Source organism: Melanerpes formicivorus, unplaced genomic scaffold, assembly GCF_026170545.1.
Source record: "Melanerpes formicivorus ecotype bairdi unplaced genomic scaffold, bMelFor1.0.p_v2 SCAF_6, whole genome shotgun sequence".
NCBI lineage: Eukaryota > Metazoa > Chordata > Aves > Piciformes > Picidae > Melanerpes > Melanerpes formicivorus.
In genome coordinates this window covers 8,268,569-8,296,472 of record NW_027142358.1, presented here as the reverse complement: position 1 = coordinate 8,296,472, position 27,904 = coordinate 8,268,569, and the positions used below count along the sequence as shown (strand labels likewise).

The 27,904-nt window shown below is 42.7% G+C and overlaps 1 protein-coding gene across 1 annotated transcript; it reads left to right on the top strand.

Moving 5' to 3' along the window:
- Window positions 1-20: 20 nt before the first annotated feature.
- Window positions 21-27,904, top strand: OGA (O-GlcNAcase). Its single transcript, XM_068139505.1, has 16 exons — window positions 21-574; window positions 4,176-4,227; window positions 4,576-4,673; window positions 6,347-6,477; window positions 7,502-7,673; window positions 8,677-8,775; window positions 9,043-9,327; window positions 10,331-10,489; window positions 11,096-11,706; window positions 12,078-12,252; window positions 15,831-15,916; window positions 16,798-16,902; window positions 20,139-20,224; window positions 21,242-21,434; window positions 24,487-24,646; window positions 25,402-27,904. The coding sequence occupies exons 1-16, from the start codon at window positions 388-390 to the stop codon at window positions 25,536-25,538; spliced, it is 2,736 nt and encodes a 911-aa protein (XP_067995606.1). The 5' UTR covers window positions 21-387; the 3' UTR covers window positions 25,539-27,904.

Here is a 27,904-nt window from a genome sequence, read left to right as displayed (position 1 = left end):
CTTCCTGCCCGCCTGCTCCCTGAGGTAACTCCCTCTCCTCAGTCTCTTGTTCCCGCTCGAGCGGCGCGGTCCCGACAGCGCGGCGCGGAGGGATCCTTAAGGACGCGGAGGTCCGCGTCGTTCCCTTCGCCGAGGTAGAAGCTTTCCCTGCCCCCTCTTTCTCCACTGCGGCTGCTCTGCGTGCTTCCGAACCGGGGCGGCTGCGGGCAGAGCGGTGCGGACCGGTTGGGGCCGGTTCCCCGCGCAGGCGCAGGGCCCCGTAAACAGGAAGCAGCGGCGGCCCGGAGCGGCGGAGACAAAGGGTTTGTGGAGAGGGGAACGGAAAGAATCAGGTTGGCTCGGCTCAGCCCGGCCCAGCGAGCGGGGGTCCTGGCGGCCGGTGGCAGGATGGTGCAGAAGGAGGGGCAGGCGGCGCTGGAGGAGCCCCAAGGCAGCCCCAACCCGGCCGGAGTGCCCGGTGCTCCCTTAGAGCCACCGGGCGCCGCTGCGGGGCCTATCCCGGGAGGCGAGGAAACCGACACCGAGACGGAGACCGCGCTTGGCTCCCGCCGCTTCCTCTGCGGCGTCGTAGAAGGTAAGAGCTATTGGAAAGGGCGTCTGATATCCCTAGGAGACGGGGCATGGGGGAGGATGGAGCTGGAGATATTCAAGGGGGTCTGTAAGCGCGGGAGAGCAGTGGCGAGACTGGTCTTGCTTGGCGCTGCTTCTCCCCGTCTCCTGCCCGGAGCCGCTGCGAATCCCAGCGGAGACCGCTCTGCCAGCAGGGCGGTGCGCGATGCTTGGCTGGGGCTCATTCCGCTAGAGAGAGCGGGGAGGAGCCGCTGCTCCCGGGCGGGGCTGCTGCCCTGGGGACTTGTGCTGGAAGCTGTTCGCTAATGCCCTTTGATGGCAGCTGTTCGCCGGGGTGACGGCAGGCCTGGCACCCCCAGCGGGCCGATGATTCCTAATGGAGGCTGAGGCGTGCTGTGACTGGCATGCTGCTGCGCTTCTAAAGGAGGAGGTAGGAGAGAGAAGAGCTACTGTGCCATTATCCCAGCTCTGTGTGCTCTTGATGCACGCCAGAGGCTCAGATTCGGTTTCTTGGGTGAGGAGTAGGTGATTCCATAGAAATTTCCCTGTTCTCCAAAGAATTCTCTCTTAGCATCATCGTCATGTTGTAGAAGAGTTCTCTTCTGATTTTTATGGCATAGTTGCAACATTGGAATGTTTAAATTGTTCCAGAAGGTGCAAAATAAAGTTAATATTTTTGCATTTCTCACTAACTACAGAATTTATATGCATTTTTGACAGACTACTTAGGGTGGATGCATGAAAGCCATCAAGAAAGATACTTTCTTCTCAATGTAATAGTTGATTTGGAATTGTTCTAAATTCTTGTGTACTGCTGCTATTTATGTACCTATAGAGAATCTGAAGAGGAAGGACAAAAATGATTAATAGATGGTATGGAGAGTGAAACAGGCAGAATGCCTCTTGTTTATGTCTTAGAAAGAAAAGACTGACTCCTGCAAACGTCACTAGTACACTAGGCCTGCTTAATGCCTTTAGAGCACTTACAGTGCTTAAATATGGTCAATATGGAGAGATGTTATTCATAGACTTAATTCTATAAAGGTAAGTGCTAAATTAAAGGTTTTACAGACAGGTAACAGTGAATAGAAACACGGATTGTGTCAGCATGTTTTCCTGTATTTCTGCCAGTTCACATTGCTCATGGATCACCTGTTCTTCTGGGTTGATCAGAACCACTGCATATACTGTAATCAGTTTTTTTTGCCATCTTAGTTACATTGTTGATCTCTGCATATATTTTGGTGCAGGTGTTCTTGACTGTACTGTGCATAAAACAAAGCAAGAAAATGGCCTCTGCCCAGTGAAGCAGTTGGGAGGTACTAGTCCATTAATGTGTCTACAGGCAAAATGTAATATGGGGGGGTTTAAAAACAGCCAAACAACAACAACAAAAAGCCAAACCAACCAAAACAAAAAAATACCCAGCAAAACAAACCCATGAAAACCTCTGTTGTGGTTAATAAGGTAAAAAGTATGGGGTCTCTTTAGTGACTCAAGAGAATTACAGGGGTAGGAGAAAAACAGAGATTAACTTCAGAATTGTACTTAAACATAGGGCACTGTTTAACACAGCCTAAGAGGTATGGTGAGATTAAAGCAATGAGATGGGGGGAAAAAAAAAAGGGAATTGGCAAAATCCTGCGGGTGCCTGCTAAGAATGTGAAGAGCTTATGACATATCAAATTCACTGGTTTAGGGATTAGTATCTAAGAGAACTAAATGCAAAGCTTTGGTGCCCTGCCTCCAGAATATCTTGATGGAAAGCATGGGGTGATATATTTGCATGTTGGCTTTGTACTAACCTGACACACAGTCTTAACAAAATAATACAGAAAAGGGTTGATTTTTTGATTGAACATAGAGATCCAAGAACTGTCATCAGCTGGTGACAGTAGCAGTCTAAGAAACTTGCTGACAGATGGAAAAGTATCACTTCAGATTAGCATGTTCTCTTCAGTCTTCTTTAATTAGTCTTTGTTATCTGATTTTCATGTTTGGGCTTTTTATAGCAGGCCCCTGCTCTGCTTTAGGCTAGGAGGTTTGAAACAGTAGTGCAGGTAAAGCAGAAGTGTTCTGCAAGATGAGACATGGGTGTTTGCATTACACATCGTAGTCTTTAATTGCTTTTGTAGGTCGTTGAGCTTCCTCGGGGCAGCTTTAGTCAGAATTAAGAAACTAGTGAAAGTGAGGCATTTGTTCTGGGTGAAATAAAGTTGGAGACTTCCATGCCTTGCCAACTGCTTTTATTTGTTTCTCTATTTAACTATCCTCAGTTTGTTGCTTTTGCCATTTGTGAAGAGTAGCAATTACTCAGCTTTGCCACTTTGTGGTGTCAGGCTAAGATCACTTTTTGAGAGACTGATTTTTTTAAAGCTTGATCCTCCTTTAAGCTTCCTAAAAGAGCATTGTTCACTTAACAGATAACTAAAATGCTTGTTAGTATACAGAAAATGGTTGATGCTTCAGTTGCATCGGGTTTTGATTTTTAGAAGGTTGCAGGAGGGTGAGTTTTGATCTCCAGAATATTTGCAGATGCACAATGGTGAACAGCTTTGGAAATGAAGGTATTGTCTATCCTTGGAACTGGTGTTCCGGGGGGGACTTGTGAGCTGTGTGTATTAGAAGCATCATTCACCACTCAGTGGCTGTGCTGTTTGAAAATAAGAGCTTATTAAATTTCAGTGTTATTTTAGTCGCTAGTCTTTGCAGGGACTGCCAAATGAAGCTTTGTTTTGAAGTGCCCACTTGTGGTTGAACTGTTTGCACATAGGTCTAAGTGAATTTGCTTGACTAAGAGTGCATTGAGAGTGCTTTTTAAAGTCCTGTGCTTCTGGAAAGGAAGGATTAGATTTAAAGCCAGCAGCAGTTACAATTTCCATGGTGTTTCATGAATTTGAATATACACTGTTTTAGAATCACTTGTGTAGATGCTTTTATATGATTATTGAAAGACATAGTCTTAGCTTGCAAATATGTGGGAATTGTAAAGTAAGATACCAACTTGCAAGTTGATTTTTGACAAGGAGCCTATTAAGTTGAATAAAAGGAATGAAATCCTGAGCATTTTGTTGATGCATTGGTGCAGGTTTTTTTAATTGCACTTCACCTACCTCAGTGTGTGTATATATATAATCTGTGTTTACTGTTCACATCTATACCACTGGTTAAGCATTTCAGAGCTGGTAACTATTTTCAAGTGTCTTCAGTGTTCATATTAAAATCGAATCTACTTTGAAGGTGTCTGTAGTGATAGTTTAATTAGGCTATGACTGTTCAGTTTACTGTGATAATGCTGACTTGACTTGTCAAGGGCATATGCTCAGGAAGGCAGTTTGGATTCTAGAAAATTAATTGCTTCTGTGGCCAAAATTACAAGATCATAAGCAAAGAGAAGTTATAATTGCATTTTAAATTTAGATCGTTTAGGTTATTACACTTTTCTAATGCTGTCTAACTAGAGATTTATATTTTTTTCCTGCTTTGGGAAGCTTTTTGATGAATGTTACAGAAGAGGAGGAAAGTGGTAGGTTGTAATATAATATTTTGTGGAGCAGACAGAATCTTAACATCTAACTGGATAATCTTGATCTTATTTCCTGTAGGATTTTATGGAAGACCTTGGGTTATGGAGCAGAGGAAAGAACTTTTTAGAAGGCAAGTCATGCTTCCTCTTACTGCAGCACCTTCCATCACAGTATAATAATAATCTTCCACTTAAGCCTGATAAGAATTATTGTTCTAACCAGAGGAGCTTTTTGCCCAATATCACTGTACTCAGGGGCTCGTGTTTACTTCTCTATTTTACCTAAGCTGAATTTGTCTGATATCAATTGTGCGTACACTCAGTGTGACTTAATAGCAAACCACATCCTTTAATGAAGGAAAAAAACAGTAAAAATGAGATCAAGTGAAACAAATTGGAATTAGATCAAGTCAAACATAAAATTCCTGAATTTGCAGACTATTCTCCTAATGGAATCTTTTTTTTCTGTATCATTACAGACTTCAGAAGTGGGGACTAAATACATACCTGTATGCTCCAAAGGATGACTACAAGCACAGGATGTTCTGGCGAGAAATGTACTCTGTGGAGGAAGCGGGTAATTGCCTCTCTTTCTCCTCTGTGTTTTCTATAAATAGACCCTTGAATGAATTGGTCATTGCTACATATGCTTGTGTGTGTTTAATCACTGTAGCCATTTCCAGAGGTGAGTGGAGGTCTGTTCTTAATACCCTGCAGCTGTATTTAGTGGAGCTTTAATACAAGCATGGATTTACTACTTTAAACTGCACCTCCACAGATGATTTCTAAAACTGCTTTTAAGGCTTACAAGATAGACTTTTTCCCGTGGTGTCCCAGATGGACATACCCTTAGGCTTAGACCTTTCTGGATCTAAAAGTGCATAGGAAAAGGTTGCTCAGAACTTTTCCTCTGTCTCTTCAACATCTGGGCATGTCGTTTTATGTAATTGATTGTCTCAGGAAAGAGAGTACCAATCAGAAAAGCATCTTCCAACTATTTAGTCATGTCATAAAAGACCTGTTTTAAGATGGTGTAAGACTTTTTATCTACCTCTGGCATCTACAGTGTTTTCTTAGGCTGTGGGGACTATCACAGAATCAGTCAGGGTTGGAAGAGACCACAAGGATCGTCTAGTTCCAACCCCCCCTGCCATGGGCAGGGACACCTCACACTAGATCAGGCTGGCCAGAGCCTCATCCAGCCTGGTCTTAAACACCTCCAGGAATGTGGCCTCGACCACCTCCCTGGACAACCCATTCCAGGGTTTCCACTCTCATGGTGAAGAACTTCTTCCTCACGTCCAGCTTGAATCTCCCCACCTCCAGCTTCATTCCATTCCCCCTAGTCCTATCACTACCTGATATCCTGAGAAGTCCCTCCCCAGCCTTCTTGTAGACCACCTTCAGATACTGGAAGGCCACAATAAGGTCACCTCAGAGACTTCTTTTCTCCAGACTGAACAGCCCCAACTCTTTTAGTCTGTCCTCACAGGAGAGGTGCTGCAGCCCTCTGATCATCCTCATAGCCCTGTAGTTTTCTGTAATTTGACTATAGTTTTCCTTGGGTGAGGAGAAAGATGACATTCTTTTGAAATGAAATAATCCTTTCTGGAGGCCAGTTTGAATCACTGCAGAACTGCAGTCTAAGGAGTACTGCAAGATAATTGCTAATAAGAGCAAAGATTGTTAACTATTCTAAAAAATAATTTATTTTATTCATTATATGGAAGAGTAAATCTGATGTTTATTTCTTAAAGCAAGTACTTCTGCACAATGATGTTGGAAAAAGCTGGTGTTCACATGCCTTGAGCTTCAGTCACGTGAATAGTATTTGAATCAGTGTCATGCAGCATATTACTACGTTGAATTGTCTACTAGTATGTCTCATAGAAGTGGAAAAAGTGAGTAACAGTCCTGCAACTGTTGGTGTGCATACTGCAAAAGCACCATCCACATTTGTCTCACAACGTTGAGATGAAGAAAATGTTTTAAATTGTTAAAACATTTTGACATGGAAAATAACAATACAGGGACAGCTGTGATATACTCCTTTTGATAACAATTTCTGACTGCTCTTCTGAGTAATTTGGTGCTCTTTGCTGTGTTAGTTTCAAGAAATTCCAGCAAATCATCTTACTGTGTTTATAGTGGCAGAGGCATCTGCATTTTGTAATTTACATGCAGCCAAGTCTGAGATTTAGTTATTTTAAATGGTTGAGTTCTTCTGAAATATTTGAATTTCATTTCCAGAGCAACTAATGACTCTAATATCAGCTGCACGAGAACATGAAATAGAATTCATCTATGCAATCTCTCCTGGACTTGACATCACTTTCTCCAATCCTAAAGAGGTATCCACGTTGAAACGCAAACTGGACCAGGTAAGCATGACACAGTATCACAGTATAGTTAAGGTTGGAAGAGACCTCGAGGATCATCGAGTCCAACCTATCAACACAGACCTCATGACTAGACCATGGCACCAAGTGCCACATCCAATCCCCTCTTGAACGCCTCCTGGGACAGCAACTCAACCATCTCCCTGGGCAGCACATTCCAATGACAAACGACTCACTCGGTGAAGAACTTTCTCCTCACCTCGAGTCTAAACCTCCCCTGGCGCAGCTTGAGACTGTGTCCTCTTGTTCTGGTGCTGGTTGCCTGGGAGAAGAGACCAACCCCTTACCGGCTACAACCACCCTTCAGGTAGTTGTAGAGGGCAATGAGGTCACCCCTGAGCCTCCTCTTCTCCCGGCTAAACTCACCACAGCTGCAGTGCTACTTGATTTGAAAACTTCAGTGCCCTGCTCACTCTTGCAGCTTTCCACTAGCTCCATCAGTGTTTTCAGCACTAGTGCCCTTCTGGACATCTCTAAACAATTGCAGTAGATGTGTTCAGGTTGTGTCATCAATGTGGCCAGTGACCTTCTAGATTTTAAAAAAGAGTTCCATCTTGTATTGGATTCTGAAGGCTGTTCTTGAATGCTTGTCTTCTAGGTATTTTAGGGCCTTGAAGCCAAGGTGCATGTCTAAAACAGGATCTCTTATCACCAGTAAATGCCTTTGGAAGCAAACCTGACATGCGCACCTTCTTAGTTCACCCAATTGACCCTTTCACTGTCCAAAAGCTGTTACAGAGTTAGCTTATTTCCAGCTGTCTGTCCAGTAGGATCAGCTTTGGATTGTTGAAACTGTAACAGATTGCAGGTCTTTCAAGGTCTAATCTTTGAGAGCAGCAGAGCAGTGGGTTGGAGATAGGCATTAATTGTGGATAGATACCAAACTCTGTCTTGTTTTCTCTACCTTCTCCCCCTTATTTCTATAGCTGTGCCTTTTAAAAACTATGTACTTCAATTGTTAAAAAGAAATAGAAATAAAAATTAAACCTTTTGTCTCTTGTATTAGGTTTCCCAGTTTGGCTGCAGATCTTTTGCACTGCTGTTTGATGATATTGATCACAACATGTGTGCAGCAGACAAGGAAGTTTTCAGTTCCTTTGCTCACGCTCAAGTCTCAATCACAAATGAAATTTACCAGTATCTGGGAGAACCAGACACGTTCCTTTTCTGTCCTACAGGTAAAACATGAATCATTTAGCTCAGTCTCAAAGGAGAGGGACTGTTGTTTTACTGGTTGTAAACCTGTTTACTATTTAATCACTGCTTTAAGGAGTATTTTGGGGTTGTTTGAAGTAATTGTCTTATAAAGAGAGATTCAAGTAATTCAAGTATATGCAGAGCTTTTGCCAAATCTGCATATCTCTGAAGGGCTTAATGCCAAACGAGGCAGCTTGACAGAAAGGTTCAAGAAGTTTGAACTCAGGTTAGGTTAAAGGAAGATTTCTGACTGACTGGTACAAAAATATTTTGGTTTCTTGATCTAGCTGTTATTTCATAGCAGTAACAGAGGTACAGCTCATTCTGTGCTCACTCTGGTCATTGGCACCTGTTTTTAGTAAGATGACCCACTTTCACTAGGCACAGAGTTGCTTGCTTTATTAAGGAGTAAGATGACTTGCACTTGGGGTGTAATCAATGCTTTTTCTTTGGTTTTGGGTTGGTTTTTTTAATTGCAAATTTCCTCTAATACCAGTAAGGGTATTGTAAGGGAGAGACATTCTTGATGTTCAAGGGTGTGGATGGTAATGTTAACATTTGTTTACCCCTTTACTCTGTAACAGTTTGATTCTTTTGCAAACTTTCAGTAACTTTAGAGATATGTTCTGGTGTTACTATTTTTAGACATTTGCATTTCATAGTCAGTTTTACAGTTTTGAGTTCTTTTGGTTATTGTCTGCTCTAACCTGCCCTCCTCTTTATGGACTTCATTTTTTTTCCTAATTTTGACAATTGAGCAATTTAAAGTAAATTCTCTCCCTTTCCTTTCTGATCCTTATGCTAAGTATCATTCACTATGTCCTTTTTGTTTGTACTTTAAACTTTGGGGCCTTTCTTGGATAATTTAATAGATGTTTCTCTTTTCAAATGGTTATGTTCTCTCAATGTGTTTGTGGAACAGTTGGGTATGTTGTCACAGGTGTGCATGCTTCTGCTGACAGTGATGTTCTTTTTCCTGTGCAGAATACTGTGGAACCTTCTGTTACCCAAATGTAGCCCAGTCACCGTATTTACGGACTGTAGGAGAAAAGCTGCTGCCTGGCATAGAAGTGTTATGGACAGGTAAAAATTGTTTGGTTTGGGATTTTGCTTCTTTTGGGGGTGGGGGAGGTTGAGTTTGTGCCTAGCTTTGTTCTTTTTGTTTTATTTTTGTTTGCTGGGAGGTTTTGTTTTGTTGGTTGGTTTGTCTTGTCTGGTTTGGTTTTTGGTCACTGTTGGTGTTAAAAATTACTTCTCATAAGCATTTAGTAAAATAAACTGTCCAGCTACTTGAGGGTTGACTCTCCAAGCATATGCAAAACCCTCTGATTATCCTGTTTTCCCTCTTAGGTCCGAAAGTTGTATCCAAAGACATACCAGTAGAGTCCATTGAAGAAGTTTCTAAGATCATCAGGAGAGCCCCAGTTATCTGGGATAACATTCATGCTAATGATTATGATCAGAAGAGGCTTTTTCTTGGGCCTTACAAAGGTCGGTCAACAGAACTCATCCCCCGGCTAAAGGGAGTTCTGACCAATCCAAACTGTGAATTTGAAGCCAATTATGTTGCTATTCACACGCTTGCAACCTGGTACAAGTCTAACATGAATGGAGTGAGAAAAGATGTGGTGATGAGTAAGTATGCATAACTGTTGGCTGGATCTACACTCAACCACTTTAGGTCATATTGATCATTTTTTATGATTCTAGCCTTTTCTCACCAACACTTTCTTTTAAGAGCACCTAGCATTTTCTGTGTCATAGAATCATAGAATTGTTAGGGTTGGAAGGGTCCTCAAGAACCATCTAGTTCTAATTCCCCTGCCATGGGCAGGGACACCTCACACTAGATAAATAAGTGGCAGTTATCTGAAAGATAATCAACATCTGGATTGTTTAATTGACTTCCTGGGAAGTACTTGTAACACATGCTGTGAGAGAATTTCTTGGTCTTGAGAGGTATCTGTGGTTGTATAAAAAGCACTCTCATCAAGCATTTTTAATGGCCAAATTTGACAGGTGTCCATGGATTTGATTTCATTGGAAAAAGAGAAACTTTGGGCACAGTGTTGTGGGGGATTGTGTCCCCTGGACTGAATGATTGAGGATGAGAAGCTGTGAGGCGCGATGAGATAGGAACCACCTGCGGTAGCTTAACAAGTAACTCTAATAGATGAGCTAGGAGTCAGCTGTGCTACCTTAATAAGTGTCACTCGTTGGTAAGAAGAAAAGTTTAACTAATCCCATGCAGCCACATCATTAACCAGTCCCATGCAGCCACACTAAGAGCAGAGTTAAAAATATGAGTTGCTTGGGGGAGTCTTTAGTCTCATGGGCTTGGTCTCTCAGGCAGAGTCTCTCTATCTGGGCTCTCCCTATACTCTGCTTGAATTCTATCCTCGTTGCTGTGGGTGCCACCCAGAACCATACAGTGACACAATGTCTAGTTTCTGCAAACTGTTTCTGCATTTACATGGGTGAACATAGTTTTCCATTCTGTATGGTTAGGATGTCCTGCCTTGCCCTTTTGAAGAATGGGTCTTAGTTCTCGAATGCCTTGTCTAACATGACCTTTTTTTTAATAAGTTTTAACTGAAACTTGCATGATAACTCTTTAAAAAACCCCTTGTCTCTTCAGCTGATACTGAAGACAGCACGGTTTCTATCCAGATTAAACTGGAAAATGAGGGCAGTGATGAAGATATTGAAACTGATGTTCTCTACAGCCCACAAATGGCCCTGAAGTTGGCCTTAACGGAATGGTTGCAAGAATTTGGAGTACCTCAGCAATACAGCAGTGAGTCTATTGTTCTGGGGTTGATATGGGGATGCATATTCAGTATTTGGCATTTAAATGAAAACTTTTCAGATCTTGACAGCTTGTATACTTGTCAGTTGGAAGTGTTCTCTGCTTTATTAATTGAGGAAACCTTAATAAAGAAATACGGATGTGTGACGTTCTGCAGCGTGCCAGTAGTGCCTCAGCTAATCAGAAGCGACCTTGACATATGATCCTTTGGCTCTCATGATAAAAGACAGGAAAGAGTCTGAACCTTGCTAGTCCCAGTTGTTACTAGACTTTTGTGGGACCTGAGAGAATAGGAAGATTAGTCTGGTTTTGAAAACCTTAGTACTGACCAAGAAGAGTACATGTTCTTCCAGCTGTTGGAAAATGGCTTTATTTTTCTGGGTTTGCCTCCAGAAACCATCTGGGTTCCTTCCAGCATTGTACACCTTTCTTGTAGCAATGGGAGCTTGAGATCTGAGGTAAAACCTGTTTATCTCAAAAGGAGGCTGATCTGATGCCATGGCAACAGAATAATCCATGGTTTGCACAAGTTACTGATTTGAATGTTACTTGGCAGATACTGAAAAGTCTAAACTTGTTTCTTCTTATTCTCAGGTAGGCAAGTGGCCCACAGTGGTGCTAAAACTACTGTAGGGGATGTTGGGCCTCTGGTGGCACCTTCCTCTTTAAATGCAGCAACTGTGGTTACTACAGTTTACCAGGAGCCCATCATGAGTCAGGGGGCAGCGCTGAGCAGCGAGTCGCCAACCTTGGTGAAGGAGGAGGAGAAGAAACAACCTGATGAGGAGCCAATGGACATGGTGGTGGAGAAACAAGATGACGCAGACAAGAATGCTAATCAGATACTGACAGATATTGCTGAAGCCAAGATGGCGGAGGAGTTAAAGCCAATGGATACTGATAAGGAGAGCATAGCTGAATCAAAGTCACCAGAGATGTCCATGCAGGAAGACTCTGGTAGTGACATTGCCCCTATGCAGACTGATGAGCAAATTAACAAAGAACAGTTTGTGCCTGGGCCAAATGAAAAGCCTCTCTACACGGTAGAACCAGTGACTTTAGAGGACTTACAGCTTCTTGCTGACTTGTTTTATCTTCCCTATGAACATGGGCCCAAAGGTGCACAGATGCTGAGAGAATTCCAGTGGCTCAGAGCAAATAGCAGTGTTGTCAGTGTTAATTGCAAAGGAAAGGATGCTGAAAAAGTGAGTGTGAATCTTGTTTCTCTCCTTATAAATCAATGTCCTGAGCAATATTACCTTTTGTCTGTAACAGAGACTAGTATTCTACTTCCTACTGCCTGAAAGGTCACAGTAATTTTCATTCCTTCAGTGGAATCTGCTGGTTTAAGCCCTGTAGTGCCATTTAGCTGTGAAGGCAGTCTGATGTCTGCATCTGACCACTGATTCCCTGTGCTGGCCTCACTTCTAAAAGCTGTTAGAGAATATCTGAGTCACACGTGGTATGGTTCATGTTGGTAAAATGATGACCTACATAGTCTCCCTCCATATTTAGAATACCTCCCCTGCCTAGAAGGCCATGTTTGATTCTGTGGATCTTTTGCCTCCATCCGTAGATAGAAGAATGGCGTAACCGGGCAGCCAAGTTTGAAGAGATGTGCAGCTTGGTGATGGGGATGTTCACTCGCCTCTCCAACTGTGCCAACAGGACAATCCTGTATGACATGTACTCCTACGTCTGGGATATCAAGAGTATTATGTCAATGGTGAAATCTTTTGTGCAGTGGTTAGGTAGGTGCATTGGGAGCCATTATAACCCCAGATAGTGCATTTTGGTTTGTTTTTAATTAGCCCACGGGGAAAGCAAAGTATTAGGCAAATGTGTTTTCTTGGACTTGGGGTCTGGTTTGACCCTGTTTTAAAGGTTTTCCTGTCTTGCTACTTGAAGCAGTGCTTGCTGTGAATTTGCTTTGGTATTGTAAGTGAAGTCTACTGGATGCTTAAGGTTGGAGACCTTGATTTTCTTCTTGGGCTAATGAAACTTGAATCTCATCTGACACGTAAGTGTTGATTTTAACTTACTCTTGACTGAATGCACACTGGACTATGCCACGTAACTCCTCACATACCCTGGTGTACGATTGGAAATGACGCTACGAAATGTGACCACATCAGCTCTCTGCTGCTTGCTCTGTCCTGGTAACATTGCTGTCTTCAATAGAACAATTGCAGAAGCGACCTTTCAATGGGCCTGGCCAAGAGGAAGCTGATCCTCCCAGCCCTCTGCGCATGCGAGCTTTAGCATAAGGCTATTCTGGTGCAAAATTTCCTCTGAGCCCTTTCCAAATTGCTGATTTTTAAATTTATTTTTTTAAATCATTATTTATTGATCTAATTTTGGTCATGGGTGAAAATTGTAGAGCTCTCTAGACAGATACAGTATGAGACTTAAATTGATCTTGAAACAGTTTTGGGGATTTTTTTTGTTTGGGTTGGTTTGTTTGTTTGTTTTGGTTGGTTTGTTTTGATTTGTTCTTAATTGTGGCTATTTTGGTTTGGGTGTTGGTTTGGTTTGGGGATTTTTTTTATTTCCTGAAAGACTCTGGGGGGATCCTAAGTTGGCAGATAGCACCAGCATGGCCTGGGCAATTCAAGTGACCTTATTTCACTTTCAGGTTTCAATCCAACTGTAAGGATTATGCTGTGGTCCTGCTTGGCGTACACAGCAGGCAGCAAAGCTGGTGGTCTCACATCACACTTTTTGTAGCTGTCACAAGTCTCACAGTGGTGAACCATTACACAGCCTCAGTCAAGTCCTAGTGTTTGGATTATCTTTAAATGATACTGTTAATAAACACTGGCAGGTTTAAGCAGAGACAGAAAAGACCTGTTAAGCCATCAAGTCAATCCATGTTCAGCAGCTTCCTGTGTTTTGTGCTTATTAAATACGTTGGCCCTATATGTGCAGTTGATAAAGAAGAGCTTTTTAAGACTGCCTTCTGCAAAGTACAGAGAAGAAAGCTAGCCTTAGAGGAAATCTCTGTATAGTGCAATTTAAATGCCTTAGTTTGTGTGGTTTTAAGGCCAGTGTAACACAACTCCCACAGCTTTACTGTTCTTGCTGTATGTTGACCTTTAGCTAGAAAGAATGCTCTTTTTGCTAACTTCATTTGTTTAAAACTTCAGGCCAGAACTCTATAAAGAGAACAGTGATTCTTGTAATCCCTAAACATTGAGGACCCAACTTAAGACAGCATTTCAGAATTCTCAGACTACCCACTGAATTCAACTGGAGGTGTCTTGAGTTTTCAGTGTCCCTGTAAAGTTGGGTTCAAGTCTTTAAATGCATCAAATATTTGGAATAGTTCACATTAGAAGCCAACTTTGTGAATATTCTGTTAACTTTGTCACTGTTCTACTCCAGTACTCATACTGGTGTTAGTTGAAAAAAAATAAGAATTTTTGACATACAGTTTGATATTATTCTTTTGCTAACAGTGCTTCTGTGAGAGGGGATGCTTTTGTCTTCAGCCTGCACTTTGTCTCTAGTGTAAATACACAGTAAGCAAAGGTCTGCCATAAAATACCTCATTGTGTAAAGCTGAGTACATTGCAAATCCAAACAAAACATTTTCCACAACGGTGTGCTCAATGGTCCACTGAATGTTCACTTTCTTTGCCTCTCCTCCCAAGTCCAGCTAGCATTCAGTCCCTTAAAGTAGTGTGGCTGTACAGTACTATGGATTACTAATGACTTCTATTGTCTTCTTCCCCATTGTGTACAGATGGGAGAATCTTCAGCACAAGTTTCTACTGCTATTGGATGGACAGCGCCAGATGTTCACAGCGCGTCGTCATTAATTAATTTAAATGGAAAGGTTTTGTCTGTGAGGCAGCTCAGATAGAGTAGGTGTGCAAAAGGCATGAACTGAAGTCACATTTGCGCAGCGACTAAGGCATTAACTCTGTTTTTCATTTATACAGCTCTTCATTCACACAGCTCTTTACTGTAATAATTGGAAGTGCTAGTTAAGTTGTAGTCTCAAAGGACAGACAGATACTGTCTTCCAAGTTACTGACTGAATCTCCTTGTGAGGAATACAATTTAATGTAAGAATTCTGAAATGTGGGAGTAGACCAAATTCAAATTCCAGTGCTTGGATTGTTTCCAAAACTTACCATTCTTTGGGAAGTTTTTATTTAACATATATTCCTAAACTCTCATCCATGTCAAACTTGGCACACTTTGGGACTCTCTGACTAGCACAACATAATTATCTGTACTGATCTGAGACTGTTACTTGAACAGGAGGTAGATTGCTGTCCACAAAAGGAAAAGAATATTTGCGCTGCTCATCTTGTCAGAAAACTGGGCAGGTGATAGAAATCTCCACTCCAGATACTGTATTCTTTGTTTTCATTGTTGGTTGGGTTGGTTATTTCTCCAGAGCTGTCATTTGTGTTAGTTGGTGAAGGCCACAGTGCCTTGCTTGCAGAACAGCATTAAAAATCAAACAGCTCATGGAAGTTTCTTTCCTAAAGCTGAGTGCTTTGATTGGTCTGCTGTGGCTGGTTGATCAGCAGAGACCCTGGTGCACCTGATACACTTGAGAAGGGGGAAAAAAAATAATCAAGATGCTGAAAAGCAAAGCAGGGTGTACTAGTTAAACTGCAAGTTAACTCCAGGCAGCACTACTGGCTTGTTAATGTGCTAGCAGCATTGTGAAAGTGTGGCCTGGATCATGTAAATCTGTGTGGCCTCTTGCAGGAATACTGTTCCTTACAAACTGTCGTGGCCCCCTGAACCATTCCAGACTGTTTGCAGAAGTTGCCAGTCCTAGTTTTCTGACAAGATTAGAAACAATCATTACTAAAATGTGACTTCAGAAGGGTCCGTTTTTTTTTCACGGGGCTGTGATAATGGCATTTGTTTGATGTAAAATTTATGGTAATAGCTATTGAGCCACAGAACTTTCCAAGATGTCATCCTTTCAGAGATGAAATGGATGTTTCTGCCACAAAAATGCCAAAAAAACCCGTAACACAGAGAATGCTTGGGAAGCTTTTACATTATCAGGCGTGGCACCATTCTTGTGCCTGCTGATCTGGAATGAGGGGTGTTAGCTGAATCACCTCATTCGTTCTTAGATTGGTCTGTTATAGGTAATAACAAATCTGGACTACTGCAACTAGTGCACAAGTACAAAATCTTTATGAATCATACATTATTACAGCCTCCCCCCCAAGCCCTGGATTCTAGCTCAGTTAGAGAGCTTTTTCCACAAGTGTGTGCTAGCTTTTTGGACATGTTAGACACCCAGGAAATCCCCCTTCTCGTAACATTCTCCGCTTGGATCTGATCTCAACAGGGTGTCGTAGTCAATCTTCAGCACAGTTCTTAAGTGGAGACCAAGAACCCTGGGCCTTTAGAGGTGGTCTAGCAGGAGAGTTCCAGGTATCAATATGACTTCACAACTGAATGACATTTTCTTTGTTTTATGAGAAACCTTTTGTTGCACATCAGAGGTCTGGAAGGATTGGTCTGCCGAAGGCTTTCTGGTCCAAAGCCCATTAGCCTTACAGCTTGTTTTAAATTTAATTTTCCTCCCCTTTCTACAGTAATTTCTCAAGGAGATGCTGACTGTCCCACGCGCCCGCGAAGCGCAGCGGCTTTAGTTGTACATTTCACATCGTTTCTTTGCAGGTCGCACAGCATTTTTATCTGCGCCCGCAGTTGCACAGTGCGCGCATGCTTGGCTGCCAATGGGAATTCCATGAGCAAAAGAGGTCACAATCCAAATGATTTTTGTCATTCCTCTCGCAATAGGGCTGTGATGCGCTTGGTGGCAAAAAAATCACAATCGGCTACAAATCCTCTTAGCATCGCTGTTTGCACCATGTTCAGATTTGTTCATGGATTTTTCAGGCGCTACACTTTTTCCCCCCTCACAGGTGCTCTGCGCGCAGCAAATTGAATCAGCGCATTGCTTTTGGGATAAAGCGTCTCCTCTGGCCAGTTAACCCTCTTCAGACCAAACCTTTCCTCCTGACATTCTATGTTCTTGTACAGAGGCAGTGTAGCTATGATTGGTAAAAAGTATTTTAAAGCAGATAAGATTTACAGACTCTTAATGTGCCGTTTCAATTGCGTATTTTAAAACACCAATTGGATATTTCCCATTCAAATAAGGTCCTTGCATTTGTAAAGCATTACAACCCCACCTTCTTCTGGGGTGCCTGCAAGTAGCAAATGTTAATTTGGGAGTCTGCAGTGCACACCCAAGAGTGATGGGCTTTGCTGTTCGTACAGTCATATCAAGTATTTTGTTTTCACAGCGTTTGCTGCCTATTGATGGGGCAAATGACCTCTTTTTTCAACCACCTCCGTTAACGCCCACTTCCAAAGTGTACACCATACGACCCTACTTTCCTAAAGATGAGGTAACTGCTTTTGATCCTTGTCACTGTTGTTGTTAGTGATTCGTGTCCTTCTGTGGCGACACTGGGTACTGCTGACCTCCTTGATCCCTTAAAAAAGGCCTGCATCAGGAATAGTGTGGCCAGCAGGAGCAGGAAAGCCATTCTGCCCCTGGACTCAGCACTTGTTAGGCCATACCTTGAATACTGTGTCCAGTTCTGGGCCCTTCAGTTTAGGAAAGATGTTGACTTGCTGGAACGTGTCCAGAGAAGGGCAACAAAGCTGGTGAGGGGTATGGAGCACAAGCCCTATGAGGAGAGGCTGAGGGAGCTGGGCTTGCTTAGCCTGGAGAAGAGGAAGCTCAGGGGAGACCTTATTGCTCTCTACAACTGCCTGAAGGGAGATTGTAGCCAGGTAGGGGTTGGCCTCTTCTCCCAGGCAACCAGCACCAGAACAAGGCGACGCAGTCTCAGGCTGTGCCAGGGGAGGTTTAGGATGGATGTTAGGAAGAAGTTCTTTATAGAAAGAGAGATTGGCCAGAATGTGCTGCCCAGGGAGGTGGTGGAGTCACCATCACTGGACGTGTTTAAGAAGAGACTGGATGAGGCACTTGGTGCCATGGTTTAGTTGATTAGATGGTGTTCGGTGATAAGTTGGACTTGATGATCTCAAAGGTCTTTTCCACCTGGTTAATTTGATTCTGTTCTAAAATGGATGTCCCGGTGTCTTGCACTAGGCACAAGTGCAGTCTCACAGGAAAGCTGAGCTTAAGTGACTCGTCTATGATTCAGCAGCATGCTGTGCAGCAGTACAGGCACACCCACGTCTTGATTGTTCATCTCCCACGCTACCACCTCTTTAAATCTTGAGTCCCTTCCCTGTTTCTGAAAGGCAGGTTGAAGAGGAAGGGCTGGAAGAGGAATTTTTGCAGTGGAAACACTTGCAATGGCTTAACCCTGGGGAGGTGTGTACCTGTTTGCTCAGTAATCACTGAGGCAGTCGCAGAGCTATATGGGAGAAGGTAGAAATCATGTCTCAAAATAGAGATGTAAAATGTGATGCCTCACACATTCTCACTGGTTTAATTACAGTTGTAAACTTTTGGTCTGGTTTTAAAAGGATTGCTGTTAAATCTGCTTGAGAATGTTTGATACTTGGAAGCCAGGAATTTTGGTTTAATCTTCATTGATGAGAGAATTGTGATATTTTTTTTTTCCCCAAACAGATCCTTAGTGTAATTTTCTTTCCATTAGCTTAGCAAGAATACTTACAACTAATGTATCAACCAGCAGTTAATAATCTGTATGGATGCAATTTAAACAATGTAGGGATTAATGTAGCATTAACATTGTATTTGTAGCTACAATGAGATTAAATGTTTCCTTTGAAATGGGAGTATTTAGGCTGAGTTTGCAGCAGCTCAAAAGAATCCTGCTTTTGAAGCCAGTTAGGCAGACAGGATGTGTCCTTTACCTGCTAGTTTCAAGGTATGCTCAGTGCTCTTCCTGTGGTCAGTAAAGCAGCATTTTCCTACCTTACTGCAGGACTGTGCCTATGCAGCCTTGTTCCTCTGTGGGCAATGGAACTCTTCTCAGAGGAGGAGTTCCCTTTTATGAAGGGATGCTGCAAAGTCTCTTTGAAAAGTGTAAAGCTTCTTATTTAAAGCCTGACTGTTACAACTCTACTCAAGAGATTCAGCAAAGGCCATTTATTTCAGAAGTGGGAGTGTGCTTGGCTTCACAGCATTGTCTGGCTTCACATTGTTGCACTTAAAGATTGAAGATGTTGAAAAGACACTTTCTAGCAAGGGTGTTGAACTTCCCCAGGTCTTTGGTATCTTAACTCTGAGGATAAATCTTGTGCTATTACAACGTGGAGGAGGTGTACCTCTAGCCTTTCCTTCCCAAACATTTAGCTTAAAACCAAACTTTAAGAATTTGTTTTAATTAAGAGTTATTTCCAGGGAGGGAAGGAAAGATAGATTCTTTGGAATAGATGAGTATAGAATAGAATCATAGAATTGTTTTGGTTGGAAAAGACCATTGAGATCGTTGAGTCCAACCATCAACATAGCATCACCATGGCTGTTAAGCTGTGTACCAAAGTGCTGTGTCCGTGCATTTCTTAACACCTCCAGGGATGGTGATTCCACCACTTCTGTGGGCAGCCTGCTCCCACGTCTGACTACTCTTTCAGGGAAGAAATTGTCCTAATTTGGCACAAGCCAACCTCATGAGGTTCAACAAGACCAAGTGCAGGGTCCTGCATCTGGGTCGAGGCAATCCCAGGCACAAATACAGGCTGGGCAGTGACTGGCTGGAAAGCAGCCCAGAGGAGAGAGACTTGCGGGTGCCGGTGGACAAGAAGCTCAACGTGAGCTCTCAGTGTGCACTTGCAGCCTGGAAAGCCAATCAGATCCTGGGCTGCATCAGGAGAAGTGTGGCCAGCAGGTCAAGGGAGGTGATTCTCCCCCTCTACTCAGCTCTGGTGAGACCCCACCTGGAGTACTGCATCCAGTTCTGGAGCCCCTATTACAAGAGGGATGTGGATGTGCTGGAAGGTGTCCAGAGAATGACCATGAGGATGATCAGAGGGCTGGAGCGCCTCTCCTATGAGGACAGACTGAAAGAGTTGGGGCTGTTCAGTCTGGAGAAAAGAAGGCTCTGACGTGACCTAATTGTGGCCTTCCAGTATCTGAAGGGGGCCTACAAGAAGGCTGGGGAGGGACTTCTCAGGATCTCAGGTAGTGATAGGACTAGGGGGAATGGAATGAAGCTGGAGGTGGGGAGATTCAGGCTGGACGTGAGGAGGAAGTTCTTCACCAGGAGAGTGATGAAGCCCTGGAATGGGTTGTCCAGGGAGGTGGTCGAGGCCCTATCCCTGGACGTGTTTAAGCCCAGGCTGGATGAGGCTCTGGCCAGCCTGATGTAGTGTGGGGTGTCCCTGCCCATGGCAGGGGGGTTGGAACTGGATGATCCTTGTGGTCCCTTCCAACCCTGACTGATACTGTGATACTAATATCCAACCTAAACCTCCCCTGGCACAATTTCAGGCCATTTTCCCTCTTTCTATCAACTGATCCTAGGCAGAAGAGGCTAACCCTCACCTCACTCCAACTTCCTCTCAGGGAGCTCTTGTTCTGTGTAACTTAAATGCTTCTCAGTACTACTTTACAGTGGAGCTGTTAATGAAATCTCTCTAAAACAGTGTTGTTAGCTTTTGAACACGACTGACTACTTGAAATCATCTCTCTCCTTAGGCATCTGTATATAAGATCTGCAGAGAAATGTACGCAGACGGAGCCGATCAACCCTTCCATAGTTTACCAGATTTAATTGGAGACAAGTATGTATTAGAAATGCACAACCTACAGAAGTGGTTCTGAAGGATAAAGTCTCGACACTATATTTAATTTGAACTTTTAAAAGTGTGTGTGTGTGTGTGAAGAATGCAAAGAGCATTTGATTTGAAAATTGTATTAAAATCTAACCTCTGCGGGCCTCAGGAAATTGGGATTTGGGTTTCTTCACAATACCATTAACAGTTATGTCTTGGTTTATGCTCTGGTCACTTGCTGTAAGCTATGGAAAAAAAAGCCAAACATCTTTATCTGGAACCTCTGTTACAAAAGCTATATCCTATTTCAGATTCTGTGAAGGTATATCATGAGAGTGTCCTTAGACTGGAGTTATCCTCTGAGCTTTTTTTGCCCCCCAGCCTTCAGATGGTTCTTCAGATAATGGAATTTGGTTTTTGAGGTTCAATCTCCCAGCCAGCTCAGTTGATGTTTATTTTTAGTTTTTCTCTGAAGTCCATGTTACAGATTTCTTATGTTTAAAAAAATGTGGTGCAGGTGATGACAATTGAGGTGAAGTTTGGGGTTTTGCTTGTTTTGTTTTGGTTTTGTTTCTTTAAGGCGTTAAATCTGAGCTGCAAAATGAGCTGCTTTGAGAGGGTTTTTTTATGTCCTGAGTGTTTTAGATTGTAGCCTCTTTACAAAGTTCTATAGGACTGGCAGGAAGGTAGTTAAGAAAGGATGTGTAACCGGTATCAAAAAAATACTCCAAAGCAAAAAAAGGAAGAGCTAGGTGGTAATGGCAGGGTGAAAGCTGAAGGAAGTTTATGTCTTTAAGTCAGAAGACCAGTGTATATAGCATTAAATTATGGGGTCCTGAGGTGAAGGTGTTGCTCAGAGCTGAGTTCTAACAGCTAGTCAGTCTGTTAATGCTTTGTAGGAACTCATTCTTTGACTGGAGCACTCTGTTGCTTCTTTGGATCACCCTAGAGTTTCCTCTAGAGTACCTTAAGAGCGTACCTCTTGAAAGTGGCCTTTTGAATTAACGTGGACACTTCTTTCTGCAGGTTAGTAGGAGGTCTGCTCACTCTCAGCCTGGACTACTGCTTCGTCTTAGAAGATGAGGATGGCATATGTGGCTATGCTTTGGGAACAGTTGATGTGACTCCTTTCATTAAAAAATGCAAAATGTCTTGGATCCCTTTCATGCAAGAAAAATACACTAAGCCAAATAGTGACAAGGAGCTGTCTGAGGCAGAGGTTGGTATAACCCACGGGACCAGAACTCAACTCTTTCTTTCCAAAGCAGGTCTTTGTTTTCCTTTTGCATCTCGAGCTTCCATGTAATTCAGTTTCTCTGCCTTTGTGAAGTTTTCTGATGAGTGTGATGTCAGACATCTTAGAAAGTGACAGGGAAATTATTTACTAGCAGTGCATTGCAGTTGCATGTTGTATTACAACTAGGAGGAGATTAATGCAGCAGATGTAAGCCACCTCAATCTAGGGAAAATTACATTTTGAGAGTAAAGGATTGTTTCTGCTTTCTTGTCTTTCAAAATGAGGTATTAGGTTCCCCATGCCACAGGTAAGGCTAAACCCCTGGTAGTCACAACAGTTAAAGTACCAAAAGCAAATTGAAGAGCATGTTGGTGTTAAAACCTGTGAGCTGTTTGTGCAGGGTGCCAGCTATGAATGGTGCAGAATTACAGCAGGTGCTAAAAATCAGTATCTAGAATTGGGTTTTGAGTGAGTTAGGAAAATGATGTCACTGAACTGACCTTTGAGGAAAAATTCCTAGCTGACATGGTCTTGTCTAAGAAGGAACTTTACTTAATACACAGAGCTGCTGAAGGAGGTGTGGACAAAGCTGTAGTAGTAGAGGTAGGCCCAGAAACACCACTTCTTGGCCTTTTAGCTTTCCTTCTTGAGAGGGAAAGAATACTTTCCAGAAAGTATTCTCAAACAAGTTGTCTGGATACAAAGGCTGATGTGGGCTGGTGAGCCTCCTAAGGGAATCACCAGCTGTTGAGGGCAGGGCCAGAATGGCATACATGGCAGTATGCCATTACTTTAGTTGACTAGGACTTAAAAGTCTTGAAGAAGGTGATAGTTTGAGAGCACAGGCCTTCCCACAAGCAAAGCAAAGCAAAGCTTCCTGAGAATGGAGTTAACTGTTTGTCACCCTGTTGGGAAAATGGCCTCTACTGAAGCCATGTTTGATGGAGAAAAAGTGTAGTATGTTTGGGAAGAAGGAAAAGTAAAACTTGTAGCAAACATTGGTGTTCTGTGATAGATAGGTGTGACTAGAAAGAATCCTTGTAGCGCCACTAGTGGAGCTAATTCTACCTTCTGTACATTTCAGGACTTGATTCTTTTACATTTGCACAGTGCTGTGCTTTCAGCCATAGATGTAAATTCAGGCTTTGAAGCAAAGCTGATGACTATAAGTATACCAGAAACTAAACACGGTCCAGCTGTGGTGGCTACAGTAAAGGAGAGGGAGCCTTGATTTCTCTGCATTTAAAGTCAAACTTCATAGAGACAGCAGGAAGTATTTTATGCTGCTAAGCTAGCATTTCCATTGGGATGCCCAAGACCCTTTTTATTTGGTTTTGGTACATTGCCCCAGGATTTCTGCTGTTCACACAGGATCTCAGATAAAGTCTATTTCTGGAGACTACAGGCTTGAGGGGGACGTTCCTGGGTGTGCAGAAGAGCAATTTGTAGCTTGCTCTTGGGATAGATGCTGTGCAATTTTATCCACTTAGCCTTTTGACACTAAAAAGAATGTAGAGAATATTCAGTAGTTGCTTGGAAACGGGGAACATCAATGAAGATCATGTAGGGAGAACTTTTCTCACAGAATAGGATCATTTTGTTGTCTTTTGCAGACTGCTTACCTCTTGATAATGCTCTGTTTCGAAAAGCTCCAGTTTGTACTTTTTAGGTAGTTTGATTGAGATTGACTTCTAGTACAGTTCAGTTCACTTGTTCTTTAGTTTACTTAAATGCATCTTGAGCCCCACACCTCGTGGGATAAATGCAATCTTTGGTTTCATGAAAGAGAAATCCAGTCCTCTGACTTACATCAAACTGTTGTAAGCCTGTTTTGCAGTTTTGTCTAGGTTCCTCTCAGGGACGTTTATCTGCTATCTGCTTTTCCTGGGATTAGTAATTATTGATCACAAGAGATGAATGCATCTTTCTAACTGCTCTTTACCCTGCCCTGTACCTTAATCCCTGATAACTTGGTTTACTTCTTATCACACTTCTGTGGTTGGAAGAAGTGGATACCACCTTTGCCTTGGTGCTTGAAGCCAGCATGGTTAGCTTTGAGTGGTTCTGTGGCTTCTGTCTGGTACAGCTGTGGTAAAGAAAAGCCAGAGAAGCAGGTGTGGCTCTGAACCTGAAGTAGCTTAACAAGTTTGAAGTAGTAACTTTGAACAGAAACTCCCTGGAAGAGTTTGGGATATGGCAGTGACTGGATTTGAGAGTGTTGCATTTAAATTTACTTCAAAAAGGTATGCTTATATTATGGTTCCTTGTGAGATGACCACCTAGTTTGGGTTGTTATGGTAGTGACTTTCAGTTATCCAAGTTAGATGGCTTGTTTACTTCAGCTGATGCTCCCTAAAGGTTTTGAAATTCAGTAACCAACAGGGGGAATAACTTGAGGATACTTCAGATTTGGCTTTCTCTGCTTCTGTGTTACCTCACTTGATTGTTCCATTCCCGTGAGTTGCATTAAGTTAATGTCTGATGCTACAGTCCCAAAGGCCTTCCTGGATAATTGCAATAGTCTGTAGTGTTGAACAGCATCCTTTAATCATCAACAAGGCTTGTTTCAGGATAGAGATGAATTTGCCTTTTTGAAGGCAGGTAGACTAAAGACAATTGCACGGATGTGAGATATTTCCAAGGTGCTGTGAGCTAAAGAATAGATGTGGAAGGTTAGGACACTTACAGCTGAAACTGCCCCTGTGAAATGCAAAGAAAGGGAATATCTCTGCACAAACTTGGCTGTGGGTTGGCTTATGGCTCCTCTCACTTGAAGTGTTGGTCACTGAGAATCAACACAAGGAGTCTTGCATTCCTCCTTTGACAGTCTAAGAAGATTCTGTAATCTGCCTTTATATCTAGAGTGCAGAGAGCAGTTCTGCAGGTAAGGAGCAAAGTGGCCATCAGAGGTGTAGTTGAAAAGGACACTGATTTGGAGGTATACTCTGCAAGCAAAGCAGCCCTCTGTAATAAAGATGAATGAAAGCAAAAAACTGGGTAATAATTAAATGTGGTCTTCTCATGTTCTTGTCAGAAAATAATGCTAAGCTTCCACGAAGAGCAGGAAGTACTGCCAGAGTCGTTCCTTGCCAACTTCCCATCGTTGATAAAGATTGATATCCACAAAAAAGTGACAGATCCAAGTGTGGCCAAAAGTATGATGGCCTGCCTGCTCTCTTCTCTAAAGGCTAATGGTAAGCTTTTTGCACTCACGATTAATTTTCCTGATCACATGTTCATTCTAGGGATGCAAAGCCCGCTCGGGCTGGCTGTATTCATGTATCGTGTTTGCACGCCAGCCTGATGCTCGATTGCTGCTGTAGTTGGCACTCTGGATCTAGGGAAATAAAAGTTTTCAAGCACCTCCCTTCTGCTGCTGCCTTTGGTGAAAAGACAGCTTTTCACTTCAGCCATTATCCTGCAAATTAGAAAACAGGAAGAACTGAGGGAGCAGTTTGGCAGTGAGAGCACATATTTTCACATCTTGAACAACGCACAAATGTTTATGCTTCCCCTGCCGGCGCAGGTAATGATGCTCTTCCTTGCATACAGCAGCGTGCGGTGGCAGGTAATTACCAAAGCCTTCAGTATGGGGAAGTATTTGGCTGGCTGCCTCACTGCACACCTGAGGTTCACAGTTGCTTTGCATGATTTGGTGTCGTCTTCTACTGCTCTTTTCTGAGCCAACATCAGAGTTTGGGGATGCTTTCATGTGAAATAAAAGGTTTGCAGGGGGCTTGTTCAGACTGACAAGACACCTGCGTTTTGCAGTCCCTTTAGGGGATGGTCAGCTACGCTGCCATAAATCTGCTCTCTTGAACACTGTGCTCTGTATTGAGTTGGGTTTGAGTGTTAGAATAGGTGGGAATCTAGTACTACTTGATGTTTGTGCTTTTTACAGTCAATAACTCTTCTCCTACAGTGTTTTGTTGTCTTCTTCCTTCTTCAGGCTCCCGTGGGGCTTTTTGTGAAGTGAGACCAGATGATAAAAGAATCCTGGAATTCTACAGCAAGCTGGGTTGTTTTGAAATTGCTAAAATGGAAGGATTTCCAAAGGATGTTGTTATCCTTGGAAGAAGCCTGTGAAGTTCTTGACAGTGAACTGTTCCAGTACTGTGGTCCCTTAACAGCTGGGGAGGTAGTGGTGGGATCTTCTTATGGTCTAGCTACACAAAGCCAGCAGTAAGCCAGCTTGGTAAGAGGGGCTATGCGAAAATCACCCATCACACATTCAGACTACTTTGCTGGAAGTGGATAATGCTGCTGAAAATACTTTTAACAAAGAGAAACCTTATCCTCTCCTGGTCCTGTGTGAAGTGCCAAGGAATCTTGCATGGGCTATAGCTTCTCCGAGGAATCCCTCCCAGTCGGCACTGTGGTCGACGATGCTTCTCTGCACTTGTGTCAACACAAAAGTGGTCTCTGGCAGAAGTGTCTGTAAAGATGCAGGATTTTTCTGTCATAGCAGGATATGCAACTGGAAGTTGCGGAAATGGGAGGGATTGCTTGTGTCAATCAGCAAACTTAAAGATAAGTAGCTGCAGTTCTATTTTTTACTATCTTTATGCTTGTTGATAAAGCAATGACTCGTTGTCACTTCTGATGACCATTGGTTGAAGCTTTGTGCGTGGTTAGGGACAAATGTGCAGTGGTCTGTGGCAGAAGTCACTTAATGACAAACCTGTAAATTTCAGTGTATATAAACTTAGCTGTATGCTGACTAACTTTTTGTTTACCAGTTTTTGTAACCTTTTCTTTTGAAAAGTGAAATGGTATAGGTCCAAGATGGCACTTTGGAATAACCTAAAACCGCAGTGGAGAACGAATCTGTCCTCAGCACTGACCTTTCTTATTGTGCCTCGTATCCAGGGCTAGAAACTGACCATCTTGGGTGAGAGTGTCCCAAATGATCCTTCCTTCAAACAGCTTTTGTCGCTGCTTGAGGTTACGTCGTTCTCCTGGGACTGAAACAGCAGTTCCCAAGATGGGCTGCCAAACCCCTTAATCCCACGTGAATGTTACCAAAATTATGGATGAAAGATGGTAAGAGGGAGAGCGCTGGCCCACGGCTGGGATTTGTCCTTGGAACAGGCACCATGTTTCAAAGCCTGTTCGTGCTAGTTTGATTAAATCAGGGTCTTCAAGTCCTACGCATTTGTATCAAATAACTTTTCTATAAGAAATGCCACAAGAAGCACACTTTTAAACATTATTTAAATGGTTGCCTACTTTTAAGTGTTCCAAGAGTTTAATGTTTTTACCCAGGATTGACGTGGTTGGCTACGGGATGACATCAGCGTGGTGTGGGGTCTGCTAGTGAGGTAGTTGCATCATTTATGAAAGTGATGTTTCACGCAGGTCCCAGTGTCCCAGATGTGTAATTGGCCAATGGTACACACCTTGCAGCACCTTGCTTTTTTCACCTTCTGCCATCAGCTCTCTTTTACTTCCTTTTTGATTTTCCTGAGGGGTTTGTTTTCTTTTCTTTTCAGCAGTGAGCAAAGGAGGTTTGGTTCTTTTTACAACCTCCCATGGACAGCATTAAGACCGCGGTGATGTCTGTGCTGTAAGGAGGTGCTGTGTTTGGCCATCTGGGGCAGTCACATGCAGGATGTTGGGTGTTTTTTATTTTCCTTTGCAGAATGTGAATAACTTTTTTTTTTAATATGGTAGTGAAGTATTTAAGTTGAAACAGGTTCATTTCATTTTTAGAGAGGTACGGGGTTGTGCTATGGGATTTGATGTAAATCAGAGCCGAATGCCACTAGTTTTTATACAGCTTTGAGTGCACGTTGAGTAGCTGATACCTTGGTTTATCAGGTTGGGAGAGTTTTGTTTCTTCATGGATACCAGAGTCAACTTATTTTATCTGGATGTATAACATTACAGCATAGGATGCTTGTGGCCTTATTTCTTGGCCTTTGAGGAGTTGCCACATTTTCTCTTCCTATGACTTTGTTATTATTATAGAAGTTAATTGTATAAGCCTGTGGAAAGTCAGGCCGATACCATCGTTCTAGGATTGTAAAGTGATCTGTTGACATATCTTTCATGGTTATGAATTTTCATTAAGGTTGGAATGCCACTTTCATTAATCTGTTTTTAGATCAACAGTATCTGTAGCAGAAAAAAAAAAGAAAAGGAAAAAAAAACCACCACCTGTAAAGCTGTATTTGAAGACCATGCGAGAAATAGAATAAAAAATGAGAAGTGAATGTAAAGAAGAAATGTGTATTTCATCTGGGGGGTGTGGGGTGTGTGTTTCCAGAACCAGAAGCAGCTCACCACTATGTGTTACATCATGCGCTGTGTGTTGGATGCCCTTGGAATCAGCTGGCAGAGAAACTCCACAGGTTGTGGTGGTGACTGGGTCGGGGTGGTTGACACCTATTTATGCAGATGCTTTTCAGAGGTGGGTGTGTCAGGGACCCTTTGGAAGTATCATAGTATCA